The following is a 21649-nucleotide window of genomic DNA, read 5'->3' as shown; positions in this document are numbered from 1 at the left end:
CGCGGGAGTTGTGGTTTGAGTGGGGAGATGGAGGTGTCTTCCACGTGGCGGGGACTACAACTCCCGGCGTGCATCGCGCGGGGCAGCGCGGGGCAGGCCGGGAGCTGTAGTCTCCGTTTCGGGAAGGGGACGTTAAGGGTGCGCGGCCGGAGGATGGCGGAGGTGAGAGCTAAGGGCACGGAGGGAGGGGGTTTATTGAAGGAAAATGGGGGTGGGATAGGTCGGGAAGGCTGCGGGGCCGGCCTGGGGGACTGCAAGCTGAGCTGGAAGGGCTCCGGGACAACCTAGGGGGGCTGCAGGGTCTGCCTGGGGCGTGTGTGGGTTTGGTCTGAAGGGCTGTGGGCCAGTTTGGGAGGGGGTCGATCTGCCTGGGGGCTCCAGGTTAGTCCTGAGGGGTCTGGATGCTAATGGGCTAATATGGGAGGGCTGGGGGTCTGCCTGGGGTCTGCAGGACATTGTGAGGGGCTGCAAGCCTTGCTAGAGGGAATGTGCATCTGCTCAGGGGTCTGTGAGTCTCACCTGGGGGGGGGCTTTGGCCAAATTTGGGGGGCTGTGGATCTACCTGGGGGGCTTGAGCCTTGTATGAGGGGCTGTGGATTTGTGTGTGGGGGCTCTGGGGCTGGCATGGGGGCCTGCAGGTCTGACCTGAGTAACTACACCATAATTTGGGGGCTATGGGCCTGCCTGGGGTCTGCACCACAATTTGGGGGCTGTAGATCAACCTGGAGGCTCCAGACCTGACCTAGGGGATCCATGGGCCAGTGGGGGACCTTCAGCCAATGTGGGGGGATCTGGGCTGCTTGGGGGCTTTAGGCTTTGCTTGGGGGCTGCAAGCCTGACCTAAGGGGGTTTGCAGAGTTTTGGGCCCACCGGGGGGAGCTGTAGAACCCCCTCAGGTACCAAGAGCAGGCCCGGGACAGGCTCTCCCTATCCCAGCAGCTCCTCGTCCTCTTTTGGCAGCTCGTCCTCCCTGGTGGCCTCAGTTGGGTGCCTGTCATCATCCTCCTTGTCCCCGTCACCGTCAGAGCCAGTCTCATCCGAGTTGTCCTCCAGGTAGCGGTATCCACGTGTTTTGTGGCGTGGGCGTGGGATGCGGGGCAGCCGCACTTCCATGTTCCACGCCACCTTCCGCTCCATCCACAGGTATGTCCCCACCGCCACCACCAGCGTGAGCAGCATGATGGACAGCTTGGCCTGAGGCACATGGAGTTTTGGGATTGGCGTGGGGGTGTGTCCCCAAAAAGCCTGGAATCTCTCAGACTGGGCTGGGGCATATCTGGGACTTACCTTCATGGGCAGCCCCGACCACAGGTAGACGGCGAAGATAGCCAGGGCCTGCCACCAGTGGTAGATGGTGAAGATGAAGTCTTGGCGCTCCTTTTTCTTGTACAACATCCCTAGGAGGACTGTGGCAGAGACTGGAATCAATGTCCCCTTCCTGTGCCATTGTCCCCTTGGCGTGGGGGACAATCACAGTGAGTCCGTCCTGCGGATCCAAGGACTGAGGCCACAAACTCGTGGTGCCAGGGGACATGAGGAGAGAATGTGTGGAAAAACCTGGGACAACCCAGGCTGTTTTGGGGACCACCAAGGTGTTTTGGGGACAACAGAGGCTGTTTTAGGACCTTCCCACTACTCACTGCTGATTCCGGTCTTGTTGAGGGCGCTGCCGGTGCCCCAGAGCGCGGCAATGCTGTAGAGCAGCGGCGCCTGCGCCAGGTACCGGGGCTCCGGCGCCCAGCAGAAGAGCGTCACCAGGAGCACAGCGTGGATCAGGGCTCCAGCCAGGAGCGGGATGTGCCGGCGCAGGCGCAGCATGCACAGGGCCAGGCTGGAGCACACCGAGGCGGAGAAGCCGTAGGCCATGAGCAGATACGCCAGCCTCTCCAGCCCGAGGGCGCACACGCCGTAGTTCTGCAGAGAGCACGGGCTCAGAGTCACCTGTCCCCGCTCCATCACCTCCCACCCCGCCACAGATCCTACCAGGGAAAATCCCGTGCAGACAAAGAGCACCTCGAAGCCGCTGTAGATGAACAGTGGGAAGAGGTGCCGCAGGCGATAGTCCCGCATGTGCTTGAAGGGCAGCTGGAAGATGTTACCCCAGCCGATGCTGCGCATGTCGATCTCCTCCATGGGCCGGTACGCTGCGCCGCACAGCACCAGCACCTGCAGAGTGCCAGCAGGTGAGGTCCTGCCATCATCCAGCCCATCCCTGTCCCCTCCCGCCCCGGCGCTCACCACCAGCATGGCGAGGAAGGCGGCGGCCATCAAGGCGCTCTCCACGACGATGAGGTTGACGCTGCGGGGAAGGCTCTGCAGCACCGTCTTGTTGAAACCAGGCAGCGTGCCGTGGCTCAGGGTCCCTGCCGGTGGGGCACAGGCCGTGGTTAATCCCAACCGGGGGGCTCCCGGTGCCGCCCCGCGCCCCACCCGCAGCCTCACCGCAGTGCCTCACTGCAAAGAGCGTGTGGTTGAGTTGGTAGAGGTAGTTGTTGAGGAAGAAGACCATGGGCATCTGAGCGCAGACGAAGCTCAACTACAGGATGTAGAGGGGTGCACGCTCAGTGCTGCTGGTGTGGTTCCCCGCCCATCCCAGCCACCCCACCGGGGCTCACGTGGAAGCAGGAGTAGAAGATGGTCTGGAAGATGATGATGTAGGCATTGCAGGCGTCCCGTGGTGCCCGCTCCTTCTCCTTCTCCTGCTCCTCCTTGTAGTTAATGTACTCGTAGTACTTCTGGGCCATCCTGCATGGAGCAGTGGATCAGCCAGCACCCCATGCATGCCCCACCCACCCTGCCCCCCAGTACTACCGCATGATGTAGGTGCCCATGGAGGCCCAGAGGGGCACGATCACCATGCCAATGGCCACTGCAGAGGGCACCAGCGTGTAGTAGCGCTCCCAGTAGTTGCTGGAGACGAAGAGGGCATAGATACCAATTGCCAGGAACATGGCCCACTTGGTGCCAAAAAACCTGCCAGGGCAAGGAGAGGAAGTGTGGGTGCCATGCCAGTGATCCATGCTGGCCGGGAGCGTGGCGGGGCCGTACCTGATGAGGATGGGTGTGTAGAGCAGCGCTGCCACGGGTGTGACGTTGATGCCCATCAGCACCTTGCGGTCGATGTCCTCCAACCGGATATTGCTGTACTTCACCTCCCGGTAGGTCTCGTCATAGTGAAGGATCAGCTGCATCTGCAGCAGACCTGAGGGAGTCCGGGGGTGGTCACACCATGCCCTGAACACCCCGAGTTGTTCTGGGGGTCCCTGGGAGGTCCCATACCCAGGTAGACGCTGTAAGTGAGGGTGCCAGCCAGGCTGGCAGCCACCACGTTCTTGATGACACCGAGGCGTTTGCGGCGAAAGTACTTCTGCTCTTCTTCCTCCTCATTGTAGTCAGGGTGAGGACCCACAAAATCATCCAGCTGTGGGTGATTGCAGCTGTCACCCCTCGGGGATGGCCACCACACGCCTGCTTCCCTCCCCACAGGCGTCCCCCTGGTCTCACCTGTGTCTCTGTCCCCTCGGTGCCCAGCCTGGCGCTTGGCTCTGTCTTCGCCCCATCCTGGCAGCCGTTGATGTCCTTCTCCATTAGTGCTTCTGGAGAGCCCTGGATGGTGTCAGGGTGGAAGGGACCCTGTTGGCACACCAAGTCTTGCACCCATATGTTTTGCATCTCTGTGACCTGCACACACAGACCCTGCACCCTCATGCCCAGCACCCCCAGCCCTTGTACCCCGACATCCAGCACCGTGTACCCATGTACATGGCATCCCCAAGCCCTGAACCTCTGTGCACCCCCAGATCATGCACTCATGGTTGCACCCCTGTGTTCTGCACCCCTACACCTTCAGATCGTGCACCCCTGAATCCCGTGCCCCCTACCCAGCTTTGCACTGCCCAGAACTGCACCTCTGGGCTCAGCACCCCCAGCCTCCTCACAGCCCCCCGGCCCGGTCACACCGACCCCAGCCCTGCTTGCCCGTGCCGGAGCTTCTCGGGGCGGGGCGGGAGCTTCTTCCTCTTTCGGTTCGCACGGGCGGGACGGAGGTGGTTAAAGGGGCCGTTCCTGGACCCTCCCCTCCGCTCCCGGACCCCCCCCCGGTCCCAGCCCGCCCTCCTCAGTGCCCCCCACCCGCGGTTCTTCTCAGCACCCCGGCCTCTGCAGCGCTCCTCACGCCCAACCCGCACAGCCGTGACCCCCGCGCAGCCCCCCCTGCTCCCCCATCGCGCAGCCCCCCAGCCCAACCCCCTCCGCTTCCCTGTGACCCCCCCGCCTCCCCAGCGCTCCCACCAGGCCGCGGGGTGGGTGCTGCCTCCTCGGGGTGCCCGTGGCACTGGGTGCTGTGCCCTGCTGCTTTCGCTTCCCCTTCCCGGTCCGGGGGATGTGCCAGAGTGCTTGGGCGGGGGGACACCCCAGTCGGGGGGTGTAGGGCACGTGCCTATCCTGGTGTCACCCCAAAGCTGGGCTGGGAGGGTGCCCGGGTGCGTGGCACGGCGGGGTGCCCCGGGGCAGGGCGAGGGCACTGCTGGGCAGGGCGGACGGGGTGACTGACATCTCCGGGGCAGGATCTGGCCCAGCCGGTAGCGGGGGATTCTTGGGATGGGACTCCTGGGAGGGTGCTGGTTTGTGCAGGATAGGGGGGATACACATGGAACAGCCCCAGAAGGGTCATGGCAGTGGGGCAGGGGCAACACCCATCCTGAGGGCCCCCCACACCCCAGGCAATGGGAGCCACCCTGGGGTGCTGGGGCAAAGGGCCCTTCCTGGGAGCAGGATGAGTGGAGTCTATTGGTCATGGAACCCTTGGGAAACAGGATGAGGGGTGTTAGTGGGGTCCCTGTGGGTCAGGGTAGTCATGGTAGCAGCATGGCAGGTGTCTATTGATCATGGAACCCTTGGGAAGCAGGATGAAGGGTCTCTGTGGGAGCCCCATGGGTCAAGGTGGTCATGGGAGCAGGATGAGGGGTGTCTGTGGGACCCCCATGGGTCAGGGTGGTCATGGAGCAGGATGAGGGGTGTCTGTGGGACCCCCATGGGTCAGGGTGGTCATGGAGCAGGATGAGGGGTGTCTGTGGGACCCCCATGGGTCAGGGTGGTCATGGAGCAGGATGAGGGGTGTCTGTGGGACCCCCATGGGTCAGGGTGGTCATGGAGCAGGATGAGGGGTGTCTGTGGGACCCCCATGGGTCAGGGTGGTCATGGAGCAGGATGAGGGGTGTCTGTGGGACCCCCATGGGTCAGGGTGGTCATGGAGCCGGATGAAGGGTGTCTGTGGGGTCCAAATGGGTCAAGGTTCATGGTGGTGGTGAGGTGGCCATGGGAGTTCCACCATCCCAAGGGGGAGGTCCCATTCCATCCTATCCCATCCCAGACCTTGTCCCCACTGCCAGCCCCACGGAGGCGGGGCCCAGTCCTTCCCGCCCCTGGCCATGGGGCCCAGCCCCACAGCATTTAGGGACCCCCACCCCGAGCCTCAGCAGTGCCTGCCTGGCCTCGCGCTCCTCCAGGTTCCACACGAGCTCCCAGGTAAGCACTGCGGGGTCCCCAAAGCTGGCACTCCCTGCATGGCACCCCTGTGACACCCCCCATGCTGGTGGGGGCTGTGGGGCACAGGGGGTGTTCCCTCGAGGAAGGGTGGGTGTCTGGGCATGGAGAGGGAGAGGGTGACAGATGGGGGGCTGCAGCTCTGCTCCCCAGGTTTGGGGGTGTCTGGTCCCTGAGGTCCCCATGGGTGACCCTAAATCAGCAGGGCAGCCTGGGCAGGTCAGTGTCCAGAGGATGGCGATTATCCCGGGAATCCCAGGCATCTCCCAGGGCCTCTGGCAGCTGCTCTGGGCTGAGTCACCCCACAACCAGGACGGCCCCGAGCACCAAGCTGCTCTTCAAAGGTGCCGCGGGTGACTCCTCTTGGGATCGAGCCGGCACCTCCAGCACTTCCATCCTGGCATAACCCACGCAGTGTCTCTCTCTCCCCAGGGCCACCACGCTCTCCATGGAGACCGGCAGCTCCTTCCAACAGCTTGGCATGCAGCAGCCCCTCGAGCCCCCCAAGCAGCAGCTCCTGGGCTATGGCAAGTGCAGCAGCACGGGCAGTGATCCTGGCAAAGAGCCTGGGAAAGCTGCTGGGTGCAGTGGAAGCAGCGGGATCGGGAAGGGGCCAATGCCAATGGTCTGCAGCACTCCGTGGTGAGAGCGAGGGGCTGGGGGCAGGAGGGAGACAGGGAGGTGGGCAGGGGAAGCTGTGGCAGTGCCAGGGCAAAGGGGACCTCGGGTTAGTGCTGGGGGAAAAGTCTGAGGTCTGTGAGCCACCATGTCCCAGCATGGCCCAAGGGAGAAGACAGGATCTGCAGGGAATGGTACTGTGTTGGCTGTTCCCAGCAGCAATGGAGACCGGTGTGTGCAGACTCCCTGTGCTGTCCCCAGGGATTCTGGGGTCCAGTTTGATGCTGGAATGGGATAACGTGGATTTGGGATGACATGAAGCTCTGAGGAGGTAGAATGGAGCTGGGTCCCCTCTAACACCTCGTCCCTACAGTGGGAACCCCTATGCGGGGCTGGTGAGCCACCTGCGGGCATCCTGGCTCTCAGGGAAGACTCGGCCCATGGAATATCGTGTGGCACAGCTGGAGGCTCTGGGACGCTTCCTGGATGACAAGAAGCAGGAGATTCTGGAAGCCACTGAATTGGATATGGGCAAGGTAAGAGGGGCTGGGAATTGGGGGCTACCGGCATCACATCTTTCAAGTCCTTCATCACTCCCTTGTCTGGGTGTTGTATCCTTGTGAGGGTCTGGGCAGAGGGGTGTCGCTTCCTTGGGGTCCTGATTCCCCCTTGATGTGCTCCCAGGGTGGTGCATCTCTAAGTGCTGGATCTCTGCAGATCCAGGGATCGTGGAGGGTCTGTGCTGTTGATCCCATCCCTGGTGCTCTGAAACCAGGCAAAGGCCCTGTTGGCCTCTCGGTGACTGTCTGAGTGGAAGTGTTTCACACTCTGGTCTGCATCCTGGGGGTCCACGTGACCTCCACAAGGGTGACATCCTGGGGTGCTTCTGGCCAGCCCGGCACTCCCAGGATTACTGGCATTGTGCAATGTGCTGGCACTGCACATTCCTGCCAGGGCCTCCAAGGGACTGGTTTCTCTGGCATGGTGGCATGGGCAGGGTTCTGGATATGGCTCGGGGTATTGTGGCATGCCAGGAGCTCCTGGATGATCTCCTGGAGATCCTCCTGATCTCCACGCTATGGATAATTCTAGTGGTCACAGCTCATCATCTCTGGAAGTGCTGAAGGCCAGGTTGGATGGGGCTTGGAGCAACCTGGGCTAGTGGAAGGTGTCCCTGCCCATGATGGGGCAGAATTGGATGAGCTTCAAGGTCCCTTCCAACCCAAACCATTCCAGGATTCCATTATATAATCCTCACCTCTTTGTTCAGCATCAGTGAAGTGTCCATGCCCTCAGCAATATCTTTCCCTGTCCCACCATCTCCTAAGGCTCCTAATTGCCTTGTTTGTTGGAGGCGAGGCCTTCTCCTTCAGCCAGGCCTTGATAGGCATCAGTGCTCTGAGTGTGTCCATCATCTTTCCTAATTACTCCTAATTAGATCCGGTTGTCCAGTAATGAGCTGGTTATGCAGCCGGGCCCTCATAGCTAGATGGACACTTCACCTGCTCTTACGTAGCTGAGGTGGTGTCTCACCTCCAGCAGTGCCAGTTCCTCTCTGGTACTGATGATTGGTGGCTCTGGGATGACCTCAGACTTAATGTCCTATCTCACAACCTTTGTATCCCATCAAAATTCCTAATGAACCATCATCTTCCTTATCCTGGTGATGCCATCATCATCCTGGGTTGAGAATGGCCCCGTTGCTTCACTCCATTACCTCACATGCCTCCTGAGCTCTCGCCTTCAAGAGGGTTCTTGCAAATCCTGGCAGCTGCCTTTTGGGGACCTGAAGGTCTCTTGGTGGTGGAAGATCCTGGGAATCAGCAACCAGCCTTCCCAACCCCAAAGTGGTGTGGAGATGGGAGGAAGACTCCAATCCAGGGATGGTTTTGGGTTGGAGAGTCCAAAATATGATGTCACAGCACAGGAGCTTTGCTCCTCCTGCTCCCCAGGTCATGAAGGGTCTCCACTGAGCCTGCTGTGACATCAGACATCCCTGGTGTCTTCACACTTCTCCTGCAAGGATGATACGGTCCCAATCTGTGCTCCGCAACTATCAAGAGGACTCACTTCTCCATCACAAGGGCTTTAATTAAGCTGTGGTTTTTATTACTTCCCTTTAGTCAAGGTCTTAAGACTTTGACTAAATTTAAGACTAAAAGTGCAGCTTTAGTCCACAGGCAGTGGAAGGGAGGTTAGGGCTTTGCTTCCTGCTTGAATATCCAAGTGGGAAGGATGCCTTCCACCAGGACCAGCTCTTCAGGAGCTTTGGTGACATTGCTTGGGCGCGGGATTCTGTTGCCAGTTCACAGTGCTGAGCTCAGGAATTTAGCAAATAGCTAAAAAATTTTAAATTTCGGGGTTTTTTTTCCTTCTGGCCAAGTAACTATTTTCATAAAATTTCTGGGTCACTGATATTTCCTAGGAGTTACAGGAGGTGATGGAAACTTCTGCTGAAGAGATCCTCCTCCTGTTCATGTTTGGAAGAGGGGAGAGATGCCTCCTGGGGTGATGGGGTTGGTGTTGGGGTAATGGGGTCTGTGTTAGGGTGACAGGGTCAATGATGGGGTCAGTGATGTGGTGGCACTTCCATGATGTCTGTCCCCAGCCATCCTTTGAGGCTTTCTTCAGCGAGATCCTCCTCTGCAAGAATGAGCTCAATGTCACCCTCAACAACCTGTGCAACTGGATGAAGGATGAGCACGTGGACAAGAACCTGGTAAGAAGGAAGCTCTGGGGAAAGGGAAGTGAGGGAGAGGATTGTTGGTGAGGAAGGCAGTGCTGAGGTCATGTTCTTCCTCGAAGGTGATGCAGCTGGACTCTGCCTTCATCCGCAAGGACCCCTACGGGGTGGTGCTCATCATAGCGCCCTGGAACTACCCCATCCACCTCTTCCTGGTGCCCCTCATTGGGGCCATCGCTGCTGGTGAGCCCAAACTTCCAATCCCCTGGCCTGGAAGTGCCAGGGTCTCCTCAGGGGTCTCATGCCCAGAAGGCGTGGCTGTCACCATGTCACTGTGTTGATGTCCTGTTCATCTTCCTGCAGGGAACTGTGCCATCATCAAACCCTCAGAGATCTCCAAGAACACAGAGAGACTCGTTGCTGAAACGCTGAGCTGTTACCTGGACAGTGTGAGAAGCCCTTCTTGTCCTTGTCTGTTGTTCCTCGACCATGGTGTTCCCAACCCTGCCTCACACGCACCATCCCCACACATCATCTATGTGCAGAACCTCCTTCCTCCGTCCCCAGCCAATGTCCCAGTTTCCTGGGATGCAGTTGGTGGGGACACATGGTGACACAAGGGGATGTTTTCTGTTTCCCTGCAGGACTGCTTTGCTGTGGTGACCGGTGGCGTGCCAGAGACCACCAGGCTGCTGGAGAACAAGTTTGACTACATCTTCTTCACTGGTACGTCCCATGGGACAGAGCAGAGCCCTGCCTGGATGTGGTGCCAGGATCTGTGGGAGGATCTGGGATGTGTATCTGAGGTCTGGTGGGACCCAGTGCCACATCCCAGAGCCGCATGATGGCTGGTGGGATTCCCACCTCAATCCGTGTTTTCCCTGCCCGCAGGCAGCCCCCCGGTGGGGCGAATTGTGATGACAGCCGCTGCCAAGCACCTGACACCGGTGACACTGGAGCTGGGGGGCAAGAACCCCTGCTATGTGTCTGACACCTGTGATGTGACCAACGTGGCGCGGCGCGTGGCCTGGGGCCGCTTTTTCAACGCGGGGCAGACCTGCATTGCGCCCGACTACCTACTCTGCACCTTGGAGATGCAGGAGAAGCTCATGCCCGCCCTGCGTGAGGCCATCACCGAGTTTTTTGGCCCCAACCCCCGGGAATCCCCGGATTTTGGCCGCATTGTGAGTGACAAGCAGTTCCAGCGCCTGCGGGCGCTGCTGGGCAGCGGGCGCGTGGCCATCGGGGGACAGACGGACGAGGCCGAGCGCTACATCGGTGAGGCTTGGGGGTCACTCACATCTTGGTGAGCTCATTGGGGGTTTTCAGGGGGTCTGCATACAGAGGGGAGGCTCTAGAGGGAAAAGAGTTTTAGGGGTGCTTAAAAATGGATCCTGAGGGGAGGTTTCATCTCTGACCTCTGTGCCTGGCTGATGCTGTCTGGATTTCCTCTCTGCAGCTCCCACGGTGCTGGCAGATGTGCTGCCCTCAGACCCTGCCATGCAGGAGGAGGTCTTTGGGCCCATCCTGCCCATCGTCGTCATTGCCAACATGGATGAAGCCATTGACTTCATCAACGCACGGCCACGGCCATTGGCCCTCTACGCCTTCTCCTGCGACAGCAAGGTGTGTCTGTGGAGCAGAAAAAGTGGAGAGGGAAGTCAGGCACCACCTCCACGAGCCCCAGGACGTGCTCTGGAGGGTCTTTAGAGCCCAGACACTCTGGGAACATCTGATGGGTAAAGTGGGTAATGTTTGCCAAGTGCAAGCCCCTCATCTACCTTCTCTGCTCCCTCCCAGATCGTGAACCAGGTCCTGGAGCGGACGAGCAGTGGAGGCTTCTGTGGCAACGACACCCTGATGCATGTGACACTGACCTCGCTGCCCTTCGGAGGCGTTGGTAGGTCCAGAATCCCCAGTCCTGGCCATTGGGAGCCAGGTGTGATCCGTGGCCCGAGCCATGGTGAGGAATGGGAGTTTCTTCCTGCAGCCAGTGTGGTTCTGGGCTGCATCCCTTAATGTCCCTCAGGAGCCAGGTTGTACCTTCACTCCAACTTTTAGGACAAAATAGTAGGAACAAAGTGCTTATGAAAACCCGGAGAACCTCTCAGGATCTTGGAGAAGAAGAAATTTTTGGTCTCCAGGGGCACCAATTTTTGCTTTCTCAGGTGAAAAGTGAGGCTGCTTAGCCCTGGGCTGTGGGTGCAGCACAGTCCAGGGATACAGGAATACAGGAATGTTGTTTCCCAGAATACTTCCGTATGGCTTGATTTCTTGCCAAAATATTTCTGGGATAAGTCCCTTCATTTGGTGCTGCCCTTGCTCAGCATCTCTGTCGGGGCTGGCACCTGAGTCAGACATAATGAAACACCCAGACAATTAATTCTTCACCTGCCTGTGGCTCAGGGAACAATTTTTTGTACTTCCCATTCCGTAACTTATCTTAATTGGGAATGATTCAGACCAACCACCTTCAATTATTAGGTAAAGCCATTTTAGAGCAGGTGAAGGGGCTGAAGTCATTGGGGTGAGATGGCACCAAAGCTTCCACGAGAAGTCACTTAACCTCCAGTTAAACTAGCCACAGGAACTGGGAGAACTGGTGTTGCCAATGTGGCTCCAGGCTTTTAGAGGCGTTTAGGAAGAGGGTCGAACAGCTCCAGCCGTGGGGAGATACAGAGGAGCATCATGGAGTGAAATCAAGACTTGCAGAACCCAGCAAAGCTTGTGTAGATAAATGGAGGTGGGTAAAAAGGAGATGCTGGGGCCTTCAAACTGCTGAGCTGCAGCAAGATTGGCTGGACTGAGCATCCATATACCTGGAGGAGGCACTGGAAAAATGGAATTCCTCCACCATGTCTGTGCTGCTCAGAAAATCCTGTAGGTGTCTTTTTCCCTCATTTTGATGCTTGGAGAAGGCATCATCAGGACCAGAGTCCCATCCTGAGCATGGACCTGTCCTGTGTGTTCCAGGGAACAGTGGCCTGGGAAAATACCATGGGAAGTTCACCTTTGACACCTTCTCCCTCCACCGTGGCTGCCTGCACCGGAACATGGGGCTGGAGACGCTCAACACCCCGCGCTACCCGCCCTACACCCAGCAGAAGTTGGGGCTCCTCACGACCACCTTCGAGGTGAAGCGCAGGGGCACCTGCACCCTGCTCTGAGGCTGCCATGCCCCGCTCTGGAGATGCCACGGAGTCAGCGGGAAGAACTGGAACTGTCCCACTCTCCCTCTTCATCACACTCCCCACTTCCTCACTGTGTCCCTTGCCTCGCTGGAGCATGTCAGACAGCCAGGATGGACATCCTCTCCTGCACCCTTTGTGGCCTCTGCTCCAAACCATTTTCCAGGACACAGATGAAATGGCCAAAATCTTTTTCTTAGTCCAGACTTCTCTTTCTGCTGGAGAAGCGCTCCCATCAGTCCCATCTCCCCTCACACGGACTTTTCCTTTGGAATGAACCTCTGTCCCTCCTCGCTGTTGCTCTTTGCTCCGTGTAACTCTGCCTGTAGTAAAGACTTTGCATCAAATTCTCTCCCAGCCTCTCTTTGTGCCTCCCTCCTCTGGTCTGGGGGATGCTGGGAGGGTTGGGGGGCGTTTCCTGCCCCAAGCAATCGTAGCTGGAAGGGAGGTGTGGCAGGGCAGCCAGCCAAGGGGAGGGACAGGCATCCAAAGGGCAGGACAGGAAGCTGGCAGCCACCCTGTTAGCTGAGAAGAGGGAAGTTGTGGTTGATAACCGCAGTGCAACCATCCCACGCTGCACCTGTGGGAGCATGGAGACTGGAACTGTCTTCCCGCAGCTTCCTGAGAGCGAGGCCAAGAGAGCCCCCGAGGGCGATGGTGGGAACGGGAGTGTGGATGGTGACACCCTGAGGTGAGAGTGTGGAGGGACTGACGGGTGGCAGGAGGGGTCCCGGTGCTCCATCTTCTCCCTGGAGTGGCACCTGCATGCTCTGAGGAGCTGGAATGGGGCTGGCATCCCTCTAACACCCCTGTCCCTACAGTGGGAACCCCTATGCGGGGCTGGTGAGCCACCTGCGGGCATCCTGGCTCTCAGGGAAGACTCGGCCCATGGAATACCGTGTGGCCCAGCTGGAGGCTCTGGGACGCTTCCTGGATGACAAGAAGCAGCAGATCATGGATGCCACTGCCTCTGACTTGGGCAAGGTGAGAGGGGACAGGAGCAGGAGGACTTGGTGGCCAGAGGAGCTGATGGGCTCCCACAGCCCAGCTGGGGGTGCTTTGTCCTCCTCTCATTGGGCTCTCCAGCCCTGCCTGGGCTCTGCCTCGGGCTCGCAGCCTCTGGATTTGGGAGACTGAGATGAAGCATGTCACTGTCACCGTACTCCAAAGTCCATCCTTTCTCTGCCATAGACAGAGGGCGTGGTGGGGAGCCCATTGACATGGATAACCATTCCCACACCCACCAGCCTCAGTTTCCCTCTTCCCCGGGCAAATTAATCCCAGATTTCTGTCCCTGCTCCCTGCCCTGAACTTCCCACCTGATGTCACCCCCCCTTTCCTCCCATGGGGCTCACCCAGGCTGTGACTCCCTGAGCCTGGATCCCTTGGCTCTGCAGCCAGAGCCTTAATACCACACAGGGCTCATTGTCTTCTCTTCCCCAACCTAGTCCCTTTGGACACCCTCCCTATTCTTCCTGTTGTCTGGATGAATGGGATCTGCATAGTTTTTCCTATTTTTAAGCAATCAGTGCTTAAAAGCATAATGTTGCAGGCACAGGGGGTGCTCAATGTCCTTAGCGATTTGAATCCAGCGTGGGATGTAGAGGGCTCCAGTCCCCAAGTCCTGGGCAAAACACTATGGAGCATTGGGATAAGAGCTGCAGGATATGCAAAGGTCACATGTTGCATCCTTGGAGTCTGCAGGCACCCTTTGAAACAGAATTATCTGAGATCCTCATGTGCAAGAATGAGCTCCATGAGACCCTGAGCAACCTGTCCCGCTGGATGAAGGACGAGAAGGTGGACAGGATTCTGGTGAGAGGGAAGAGGAGAGAGAGGATGGGAGGCAGAGCTGGGTGGGGTGCTGGTGCAGGGTGGGACCTGATGTGGTGGGTGTCCCACAGGCGGTGCAGCTGGACTCTGCCTTCATCCGCAAGGACCCCTACGGGGTGGTGCTCATCATAGCGCCCTGGAACTACCCCATCCACCTCTTCCTGGTGCCCCTCATTGGGGCCATCGCTGCTGGTGAGCGCAAACTTCAGTCCCCTGGCCTGGAGGATCCCAGCAGTGCCAAGCACTGGTGAGGGCTCTTCATCCATAGTGGGGCTGGCTGTCACCGTGTCACAGCTCCAACATCCTGTCTGTCTTCCCCAGGGAACTGTGCCATCATCAAACCCTCTGAGGTGTCCAAGAAGACAGAAAGACTCGTGGCAGAAGCGCTGCCCAGCTACCTGGACAAGGTGGGACACTCTCCCCATCCCCGTGGCACAGCTGGGGCACCCCTGCACACACAGAGCTGTGCTCTGAGCTGGCCTCACACACCATCTCCAGTTTCATGTACTGCCCAACTTCCTTCCTCCATGCCCAGCCAGTGTCCCAGCCTCCCAGGGTGCTACTGGTGGGGACAGATGGTGACAAGGGGGGGCCTTTCTCATTTCCTTGCAGGACTGCTTTGCTGTGGTGACTGGTGGTGTGCAGGAGACCACCAGGCTGCTGGAGAACAAGTTTGACTACATCTTCTTCACTGGTACGTCCTATGGGACAGAACAGAGCCCTGCCGGGATGTTTTGTGAGGAGAAAGACGGGTTCCCTCCAGACATCCCTGCTGAGAAGGCAGGGACTGGGTTGGAGGATCTGAGATGTGTATCTGAGGTCTGGTGGGACCCAGTGCCACATCCCAGAGCCGCGTGATGGCTGGTGGGATTCCCACCTCAATCCATGTTTTCCCTGCCCGCAGGCAGCCCCCCGGTGGGGCGGATCGTGATGACAGCCGCTGCCAAGCACCTGACACCGGTGACACTGGAGCTGGGGGGCAAGAACCCCTGCTATGTGTCTGACACCTGTGATGTGACCAATGTGGCGCGGCGCGTGGCCTGGGGCCGCTTCTTCAACGCGGGGCAGACCTGCATTGCGCCCGACTACCTGCTCTGCACCTTGGAGATGCAGGAGAAGCTGCTCCCAGCCCTGCAAAAGGCCATCAATGATTTCTATGGCCCCAACCCCCGGGAATCCCCGGATTTTGGCCGCATTGTGAGTGACAAGCAGTTCCAGCGGGTGCAGAGGCTGCTGGGCAGCGGGCGCGTGGCCATCGGGGGACAGACGGACGAGGCCGAGCGCTACATCGGTGAGGCTTGGGGGTCACTCACATCTGCATCCTTGCATGGAGCACATTCCAGGTTTGGAGAAGATTATGAGGGGAACTGGGTGCTTCGGCAGGTGGCCTTTGGTACAGGAGATGTGTCCTGGGGGATCACCAAGGTGCCATCTCTGACCTCTGGGCATGGCTGATGCTGTCTGCGTTTCCTCTCCGCAGCTCCCACTGTGCTGGTGGATGTGCAGCCCTCAGATCCTGTCATGCAGGAGGAGATCTTTGGGCCCATCCTGCCCATCATCATCATCACCAACATGGATGAAGCCATTGACTTCATCAACAGCCGGGAGCGACCCTTGGCTGTCTATGCCTTCTCCTCGGATGACAAGGTAAATCCAAGCTAGGACTACACCTGCCCTGTGCTCCTTGGCAGCTGTATCCAGCCATGTTTGTGCTCCAAGTGTTTCCCTTACAGCACACAGCCCTAGTCAGGGGGTATGGATTGTGTTTGGAATTAGTGGAATGGGGTGGGAGACCCATGTCTCGTGTTCTTCATGTCACTCCCAGGTGGTGAACCGGGTCCTGGAGCGGACAAGCAGTGGTGGCTTCTGTGGCAACGACACTATGATGCATGTGACACTGCCCTCACTGCCCTTTGGAGGCATTGGTAGGTCCAAAATCCCCAACCCTGGCCGTTGGGAGCCAGGTGTGATCCCACCCATGGTCAGGAAGGGTCTCTGGAGGAACTCTCAGCTCCAGAGGGCTCAGTAGTCCATAGGGAAATTCTCCTCCAGAAGCCCTTTGCTTCATCTTGGGCTCTTGGGCTTTGCTGGACACCCATGGAGCACCCTGAGGTTCCTTCTCTCCACATTCCCCATCCCAAGCTCTGTGTTCCCTGGATCCATGGAAATGTGGATTACCACACAGGGAATCAGAGCTTGAAGCAACCTGGTCTAGTGGGAGGTGTTCCTGCCCATGGCAGGGGGGTGGAACTGAATAATCTTTAAGGCCCTTTCCAACCCAAACTATCCTGGGATTCCATGATGGAGACACCTGCTTTTTATGGGATGATCTCCACTACCAGCTCCTGTTTTCCACTCCTGTTTTCCACCTTTTTTCGTCTCTTCCCACTCAGCTGGCCAGGAGGCATCAGTGACTTCCCTTTATCCTGGGGCTGCCGATGTGTGAGGAACTGCACCCAAGGCATCACCCCAACCATGATTAGCATTTTATCAGGAAGACTGACTGGCTCAGGCTGACTCATGGCATTTTATGCCATCTGTTACTAAATCATGTGTGGATTTTGTTATTTTTTGCCAGCCTGCCTGGCTTTCCTGTGCTTGTTCTTGGCCAGCCAGCTTTCACCTCCTGACATTGATCCCTGGTGCTGGGTGCCACCTTGCCAAAGGCACCTACCTTGGTCATTGTGCCTCTCCACCCCTGCAGTCTTGCCCCCTTGCAGCAGGGCTGGATCCAGCATGGATGGGATGACTTTTGGAGGGTATTCCTGTGTTAGGGAAGGTCATCTGGTGGGAGCATCACCTCATCGGTGACACCCATCCAGTTGCTAAACATCTTAATTTAAATGGTAAAATCCACTGAGGAAAGAGTTTTGGGGAATTTCTCCACCTTCCAGCCTGATCTTCCCACTCCAAACATCCACTTGGGTGAGCACTAGGTCACCTCGTGGTCCTCTTTGGGTCACATTCCTGGGAAGCTCATCCATGGCTTGGAAGGTAGCTGGATGAAGTCTTGGTGCTGCTTTCACAGAGCTGGGAGCCTAATTTTGGGTTCTTTGACCCAAAAGATGGCCAGATCCAGCTGTCCACCGGGGTGCTGTGCTGTGTATTGCAGGGAACAGCGGCCTGGGAACGCACCACGGCAAGTTCAGCTTTGACACCTTCTCCCACCCCCGTGGGTGCCTGAAGCGCGGGATGGGCCAGGAGCCCCTCAACGCCCCGCGCTACCCCCCCTACAGCCAGAGGAAATTCGGGATCATCCAGGCCGCTTTAAAGACGGCACGTGTGAGTGACTGCACCCTGCTCTGAGGGTCTCCACATCCCACTCAGGACATCTCTTGTTGCTGGTCTTGGTGCTCAGGTGCAATGAAAGGTGTTTCTCAACATCCTGTGTGCTTCCCTTTCACTTCCCTGCACCCCTGCTCACCCAGAGAGTCCCTTGTCCCCCACATCTCCCTCCATTCCAGTCCCATATCCCTCTTTTCTGGCTGTTTGGGGCTTTATTTCCACTGGTACCACCAGAGCAGAGGGGTCTCCTGTGCCCCTCATTGTGTACTCTGCTTTGAGAAGGTCCACAACAACTCCCTAATTCTAAATCCTTGAGCTGGGACGATTCTGGTTTCTCCTGCTCTATGATCCCAGTCTCCTTTGCCCTATGATATCAGTGTCCTTTGCCCTGTGTTCCCAGTTTCTCCTGCTCCATGATCCCAAGTTTCTTTTGCCCCATGTTCCCGTTTATCCTGCCCCATGATCCCAGCTTCCTTCGCTCCATGCTGCGCCATCTGCGGGGCTGGTTGTGCCGGTAAAGGGATACCCATTCCTGCTAGGCTGTCCTGACTGAATCCCACGGGGATTTCCCCGAGTGGGCGGATGGGGAGAACGGGACGAGGCAGCTGAGACAAAGACAGTTTAACAGGGAACGGGAACCATCCCTGATGCCCGCCTCCAGGGACTGTGCCGGCCCTGAGGGGTCGGGGCCAGCGCTGAGCCCGCCAGAGGCAGAGCCGGGCTTTGTAGTGAATCCAAGTGTCTGGGCCGCTCCAGCTTCGAGACCGTCCGGCAGCCGTGGCCCGAGCTGCTCCAGAAACCGGACGGAGAGCTCCGGAGGCTCGGGAAGCGCTGGAGTAGCGGGAGCCTCCGCGCCGCCACCGCAACCGCGCGCCTCCGCCATGAACACGCGCTTCCGCCCCTTCCCGCCCCACCAATCACCGCGCAGCACGGCCGCGCTCCGCCCAATCAGCGACGCTTCTCCCTCTTTCTTCCCGCCCCCTCGCCCTTTGCGGGACTCCCACCAATGAGAAGCGCGTCCGCTGTGGCTCGCCCCGCCCACGACGCGCCGCCGCACGCGCATGCGCATTGCCCGCTGGGGCGAGCAGGGGTCAGGACGGCGGAGGGCCCTTGGGGCAGGTGAGGTGCGGGGGGGGCCCGGGGGCGGCTCGGGGCTGCGGTCACCCCCGGTGGCGTGTAGTGGGCACCCAAATCCCGCCTGGGGCAGAGGGGGCGGCCCGGACACTGCGCTACCCTCCGCCGCCATCCACTCCGAGGGACATACACGGGCGGAGCGGGGACTTGGGGGGTGACAGGAAGGATCGGTCCCGCGGGGGGCCTCAGGTGGGTGTGGGGCGACGGCGGGGGAGGACCGTGGGGACGGGGATGGGGAGACACGTGGGTCCCTTGGAGGGGGCAGGACATCAGGGCCCCTGGATTCTTAGGGGTGGGATGGGGAGGGGACACCTAGGTACTCCTGGGGGGTGGGGCGTGGATATCCTGGTCGCCTGGGGGAACAGCTGGGTCCCTTTTAGGGGGTGGACAGGATACTTGGGGGATGCATTTGGGTCTCTTAACAGGGGGCTGCAAGGAGGGATAGGATGCCTGGGTGCCTTGAGAGGGGTTGGCAGAGGAAACGGGATGCTTAGATCCCTGGGGGGAAGCGCTGAGGGTTCTTTGTGAACTGTTGGGACAGGAGTGCCTGGGGGTCAAGGTCTCTTTGGGTGGAGGAGTGGGGATCAGGGTGCCAGTGCCCCCCATGGGAAGTGGGGGGCCCCTGGCTGCCCCAGGCCCTTACTGGTATTTGCTGAGGTTCCCTCTGCCCCCCAGGACCGGCCATGGCAGCGCTGCGACTGCTGTACCAGGCTGCCCGTGCAGGTGAGGCCACCCAGGAGTCCCCAAACCTCCTGAACCCCCTAAACACCATTGTGACCCTCCTGACCCTCCTGTCCCACCCCAGGTCCCCTGGCCCCACTGGGCTCCCTGCGCCCGCTCAGCACCAGCACCCCCAGGGACTGTTACAGTGAGTACAGCCATGCCACCCCCCTGGGGGCCCAGCTCCCACCCTGGGGCTCTGCAGGGTGGCCACAGCTCCCCTCTTCCCGCAGAGTACGTCAACGTCCGGGAGCCGGCCATGGACATGCGATCCATCACCGACCGCGCCGCCCAGACCCTGCTCTGGACTGAGCTCGTCCGAGGTGAGACCCCGCTCACCCTCCTCATTTGTGGGGTGATTCTCCCCTTCCCGAATACGCCGTAACCCCTCTTTCTCCCCCGCAGGCCTGGCCATGACCCTGAGCTACCTTTTCCGTGAGCCGGCCACCATCAATTACCCGTTTGAGAAGGGCCCGCTGAGCCCGCGGTTCCGCGGGGAGCACGCGCTGCGCCGGTACCCGTCCGGGGAGGAGCGCTGCATCGCCTGCAAGCTCTGCGAGGCCGTGTGCCCGGCACAGGTGAGACTTCCTCCTCCTCCTCCTCCTCCTCCTCCTCCTCCTCCTCCTCACCCGGGGCTCTGGCTGTGACGGTGTCCCCATGCCAGGCCATCACCATCGAGGCCGAGCCCCGCGCCGACGGCAGCCGCCGCACCACGCGCTACGACATCGACATGACCAAGTGCATCTACTGCGGGTTCTGCCAGGAGGCCTGTCCTGTGGATGCCATCGTGGAGGTGAGTTGGGCCTGCAAGAGGCACTGCAGGGACTCCCCTTTCCCACCACGGTGACCCCAAGGGTGACCCCGTCCCACCCTGGCAGGGCCCCAACTTCGAGTTCTCGACGGAGACGCACGAGGAGCTGCTCTACAACAAGGAGAAGCTGCTCAACAACGGCGACAAGTGGGAGGCCGAGATTGCAGCCAACATCCAGGCTGATTACCTGTACCGGTGACGGCCCCACCTGCCCCCCAAATAAAGTGTTTGGGGGTTCTCCCCCTATGCTGGCACTGTGGGTGCCAGCCCCTTCCCATAACTCTGTGTCTTTTCCTTTCCAGCGCTGGGGGCAGAGCCCCTGACCCCTGGGGGACCCCACCTGGGTGTGTGGTTGTGTTTTGGGGAGGAGGATGCGGGTCCTGGGGGTGCTGGCACCAGTGCTGGGGTAGGGAGTGGTTTGCAGAGAAAGGTGTGGGAGGTATAAGGGGGGGAGATAAGGATGGAGGAACAGTGCTGGGGGGGATTTAGGAATCTGGGAGGGTCATTTCCAGCTTCTGAGGGCAGCCAGGGTGGGATGGCCTGGTGATCCTGGCAAGGGGGGTTCACAGTGGTACTGGTGTGAGGGTCCCAGTAATGCCTGTGATCCGGGTGATCCCAGCAGAGGGTCCTGATGGCACCAGTGGGGGAGCCTCTGGTGGTACTGGATGGGTATTCCCATGATGCTGGTGTGTGGGTACCAGCGTGGGGTGCCTGGCAAATCTGTGGTCTCACAATGGTACCAGTGTGTGGGGTCCCGATGATCCCAGCAGGGAGATCCCAGTGCTACCAGTTGTTAGGACTTGTCCCTCGAAGGTGAGAGTAACACAGGGGCAGATTAGAATAAAAGGACTCTTAGTGATTGGTGTTTATATATGTGTAGGGTTTATTTAGGTGGCAATGGAAAGCAGGTATGTGGGTGTTTTGGTCATTATTATCTACAGTAATACAGCTACATGAAAGCATAAAAAATGTTATTTTAAAGAAATGTCAAAAGGAAAAGAGAAAAAAAAGAACTGAAAGATAAGGGTAAAAACAAATCACCCCTGACAGATCTTGTGACTTGGTTGTTGCAATAGTTGTCCCTTGGTCGAAGTGATGGTCTAGATCTGTCAGCGGTGGGGGAAGAAGCCCACAAAACACAAAGTCTGATGGGTTAAAATGCAATCAGGCTCAGGGGGAATGCCCAGGTTTCAGTCCTCTGGTGAAAGGTCTCAGAAATGAGTCTGGGAGCGCCTCGGGGCTCTTTGATGCTCAGTGATCTCTTTTCAGCTGCCTCTCACGGCGGCGCGGTTCAGCCTTCCTTCCTCCGGAGGGGAAGCATTAGAACTGAGCCAGTTGTGCAAGGGAGAGCCAGAGCGTGACGAGAAGGCCGATTGTGCCTTGCAGGATGCAGGCAGTGATAGTTCACCCCCTTTGTGTTATGCAGACTGGGCAGTAGCACCCCAAACCTCTTCTCTCCAGGGATGTCAATCTGGCCCCAGCAAAGCACCCTGGCTCCGGCACAAATGGGGGTTGTTTGGAGTAATTACTCACTGACAGTCCGGTCTCACACCGGTGCGGGGGTCCTGCTGATTCTTGCGGGCGGTTTTCCGGCTCCGGGAAATGTTTCCCATTTCCGTCCTCCTCGGGGGATGTTGTGGGGGTCCTGTCCCCGGGGGGCCGCTCCCCACGCGGTGCGCTGTGTCCCGGGGAACGGGTTTGCCGGGGGGCGGCGGGGCCGGGCCGGCCGGTCCCTCCCCGGGGCCGGGCTCTTCCTGGGGAAGAGGAAGTGCTGGAGCCCGGCCGAGCCCGGCGCGGGGGGGGCACGGCCGGGTGGCTCCGGAGAGGGTCCGG

General features: G+C 59.1%; 4 protein-coding genes across 4 annotated transcripts; 3 read left to right on the top strand and 1 right to left on the bottom strand.

Moving 5' to 3' along the window:
* Window positions 1–927: 927 nt before the first annotated feature.
* On the bottom strand, window positions 928–2822 carry UNC93B1 (unc-93 homolog B1, TLR signaling regulator). Its single transcript, XM_054275007.1, has 4 exons — window positions 2616–2822; window positions 2443–2536; window positions 1641–2363; window positions 928–1406 (listed from the first exon to the last, which is right to left on the bottom strand). The coding sequence occupies exons 1-4, from the start codon at window positions 2742–2744 to the stop codon at window positions 928–930; spliced, it is 1425 nt and encodes a 474-aa protein (XP_054130982.1). The 5' UTR covers window positions 2745–2822.
* A 253-nt stretch (window positions 2823–3075) lies between these two features.
* LOC128936557 (aldehyde dehydrogenase family 3 member B1-like) lies at window positions 3076–12349 on the top strand. The gene is made up of 11 exons (XM_054275571.1): window positions 3076–3158; window positions 5977–6186; window positions 6536–6698; window positions 8771–8881; window positions 8968–9088; window positions 9209–9294; window positions 9490–9571; window positions 9737–10123; window positions 10305–10471; window positions 10646–10745; window positions 11819–12349. Exons 1-11 carry the CDS (start codon window positions 3097–3099, stop codon window positions 12010–12012), a joined length of 1683 nt encoding a protein of 560 aa, XP_054131546.1. The 5' UTR covers window positions 3076–3096; the 3' UTR covers window positions 12013–12349.
* Window positions 12350–12623: 274 nt separating this feature from the next.
* LOC128936242 (aldehyde dehydrogenase family 3 member B1-like) lies at window positions 12624–17172 on the top strand. The gene is made up of 10 exons (XM_054275006.1): window positions 12624–12724; window positions 12855–13017; window positions 13738–13848; window positions 13938–14058; window positions 14188–14273; window positions 14479–14560; window positions 14771–15157; window positions 15347–15513; window positions 15692–15791; window positions 16979–17172. The coding sequence occupies exons 1-10, from the start codon at window positions 12624–12626 to the stop codon at window positions 17170–17172; spliced, it is 1512 nt and encodes a 503-aa protein (XP_054130981.1).
* Window positions 17173–18196: 1024 nt separating this feature from the next.
* NDUFS8 (NADH:ubiquinone oxidoreductase core subunit S8) lies at window positions 18197–20096 on the top strand. Its single transcript, XM_054275573.1, has 7 exons — window positions 18197–18270; window positions 18961–19008; window positions 19091–19153; window positions 19239–19328; window positions 19411–19583; window positions 19670–19798; window positions 19884–20096. Exons 1-7 carry the CDS (start codon window positions 18213–18215, stop codon window positions 20013–20015), a joined length of 693 nt encoding a protein of 230 aa, XP_054131548.1. The 5' UTR covers window positions 18197–18212; the 3' UTR covers window positions 20016–20096.
* Window positions 20097–21649: the final 1553 nt, after the last annotated feature.

Source organism: Melozone crissalis, unplaced genomic scaffold (assembly GCF_028551555.1).
Source record: "Melozone crissalis strain CALT ecotype California unplaced genomic scaffold, PUWL_Pcris_2 ptg000018l_1, whole genome shotgun sequence".
NCBI lineage: Eukaryota > Metazoa > Chordata > Aves > Passeriformes > Passerellidae > Melozone > Melozone crissalis.
Note: the sequence above shows the minus strand (reverse complement) of the source record. Positions and strands in the feature narration are given on the sequence as shown.

Excerpts from the sequence above, each read along its gene's own strand:
- UNC93B1 (XM_054275007.1), bottom strand. The coding sequence starts at position 2,744 with ATGGCCCAGAAGTACTACGAGTACATTAACTACAAGGAGGAGCAGGAG. Across the intron at positions 2,537-2,615 it reads TCTTCTACTCCTGCTTCCAC|TTGAGCTTCGTCTGCGCTCA; the intron begins GTGAGCCCCGGT and ends TACATCCTGTAG. Across the intron at positions 1,407-1,640 it reads CAACAAGACCGGAATCAGCA|TCCTCCTAGGGATGTTGTAC; the intron begins GTGAGTAGTGGG and ends TCTCTGCCACAG.
- LOC128936557 (XM_054275571.1), top strand. The coding sequence starts at position 3,097 with ATGCCCATCAGCACCTTGCGGTCGATGTCCTCCAACCGGATATTGCTG. Across the intron at positions 9,572-9,736 it reads TGACTACATCTTCTTCACTG|GCAGCCCCCCGGTGGGGCGA; the intron begins GTACGTCCCATG and ends CCCTGCCCGCAG. Across the intron at positions 10,472-10,645 it reads CCTTCTCCTGCGACAGCAAG|ATCGTGAACCAGGTCCTGGA; the intron begins GTGTGTCTGTGG and ends GCTCCCTCCCAG.
- LOC128936242 (XM_054275006.1), top strand. The coding sequence starts at position 12,624 with ATGGAGACTGGAACTGTCTTCCCGCAGCTTCCTGAGAGCGAGGCCAAG. Across the intron at positions 13,849-13,937 it reads AGAAGGTGGACAGGATTCTG|GCGGTGCAGCTGGACTCTGC; the intron begins GTGAGAGGGAAG and ends GGTGTCCCACAG. Across the intron at positions 15,792-16,978 it reads ACTGCCCTTTGGAGGCATTG|GGAACAGCGGCCTGGGAACG; the intron begins GTAGGTCCAAAA and ends TGTGTATTGCAG.
- NDUFS8 (XM_054275573.1), top strand. The coding sequence starts at position 18,213 with ATGCGCATTGCCCGCTGGGGCGAGCAGGGGTCAGGACGGCGGAGGGCC. Across the intron at positions 18,271-18,960 it reads GCGGAGGGCCCTTGGGGCAG|GACCGGCCATGGCAGCGCTG; the intron begins GTGAGGTGCGGG and ends TCTGCCCCCCAG. Across the intron at positions 19,584-19,669 it reads AGGCCGTGTGCCCGGCACAG|GCCATCACCATCGAGGCCGA; the intron begins GTGAGACTTCCT and ends TCCCCATGCCAG.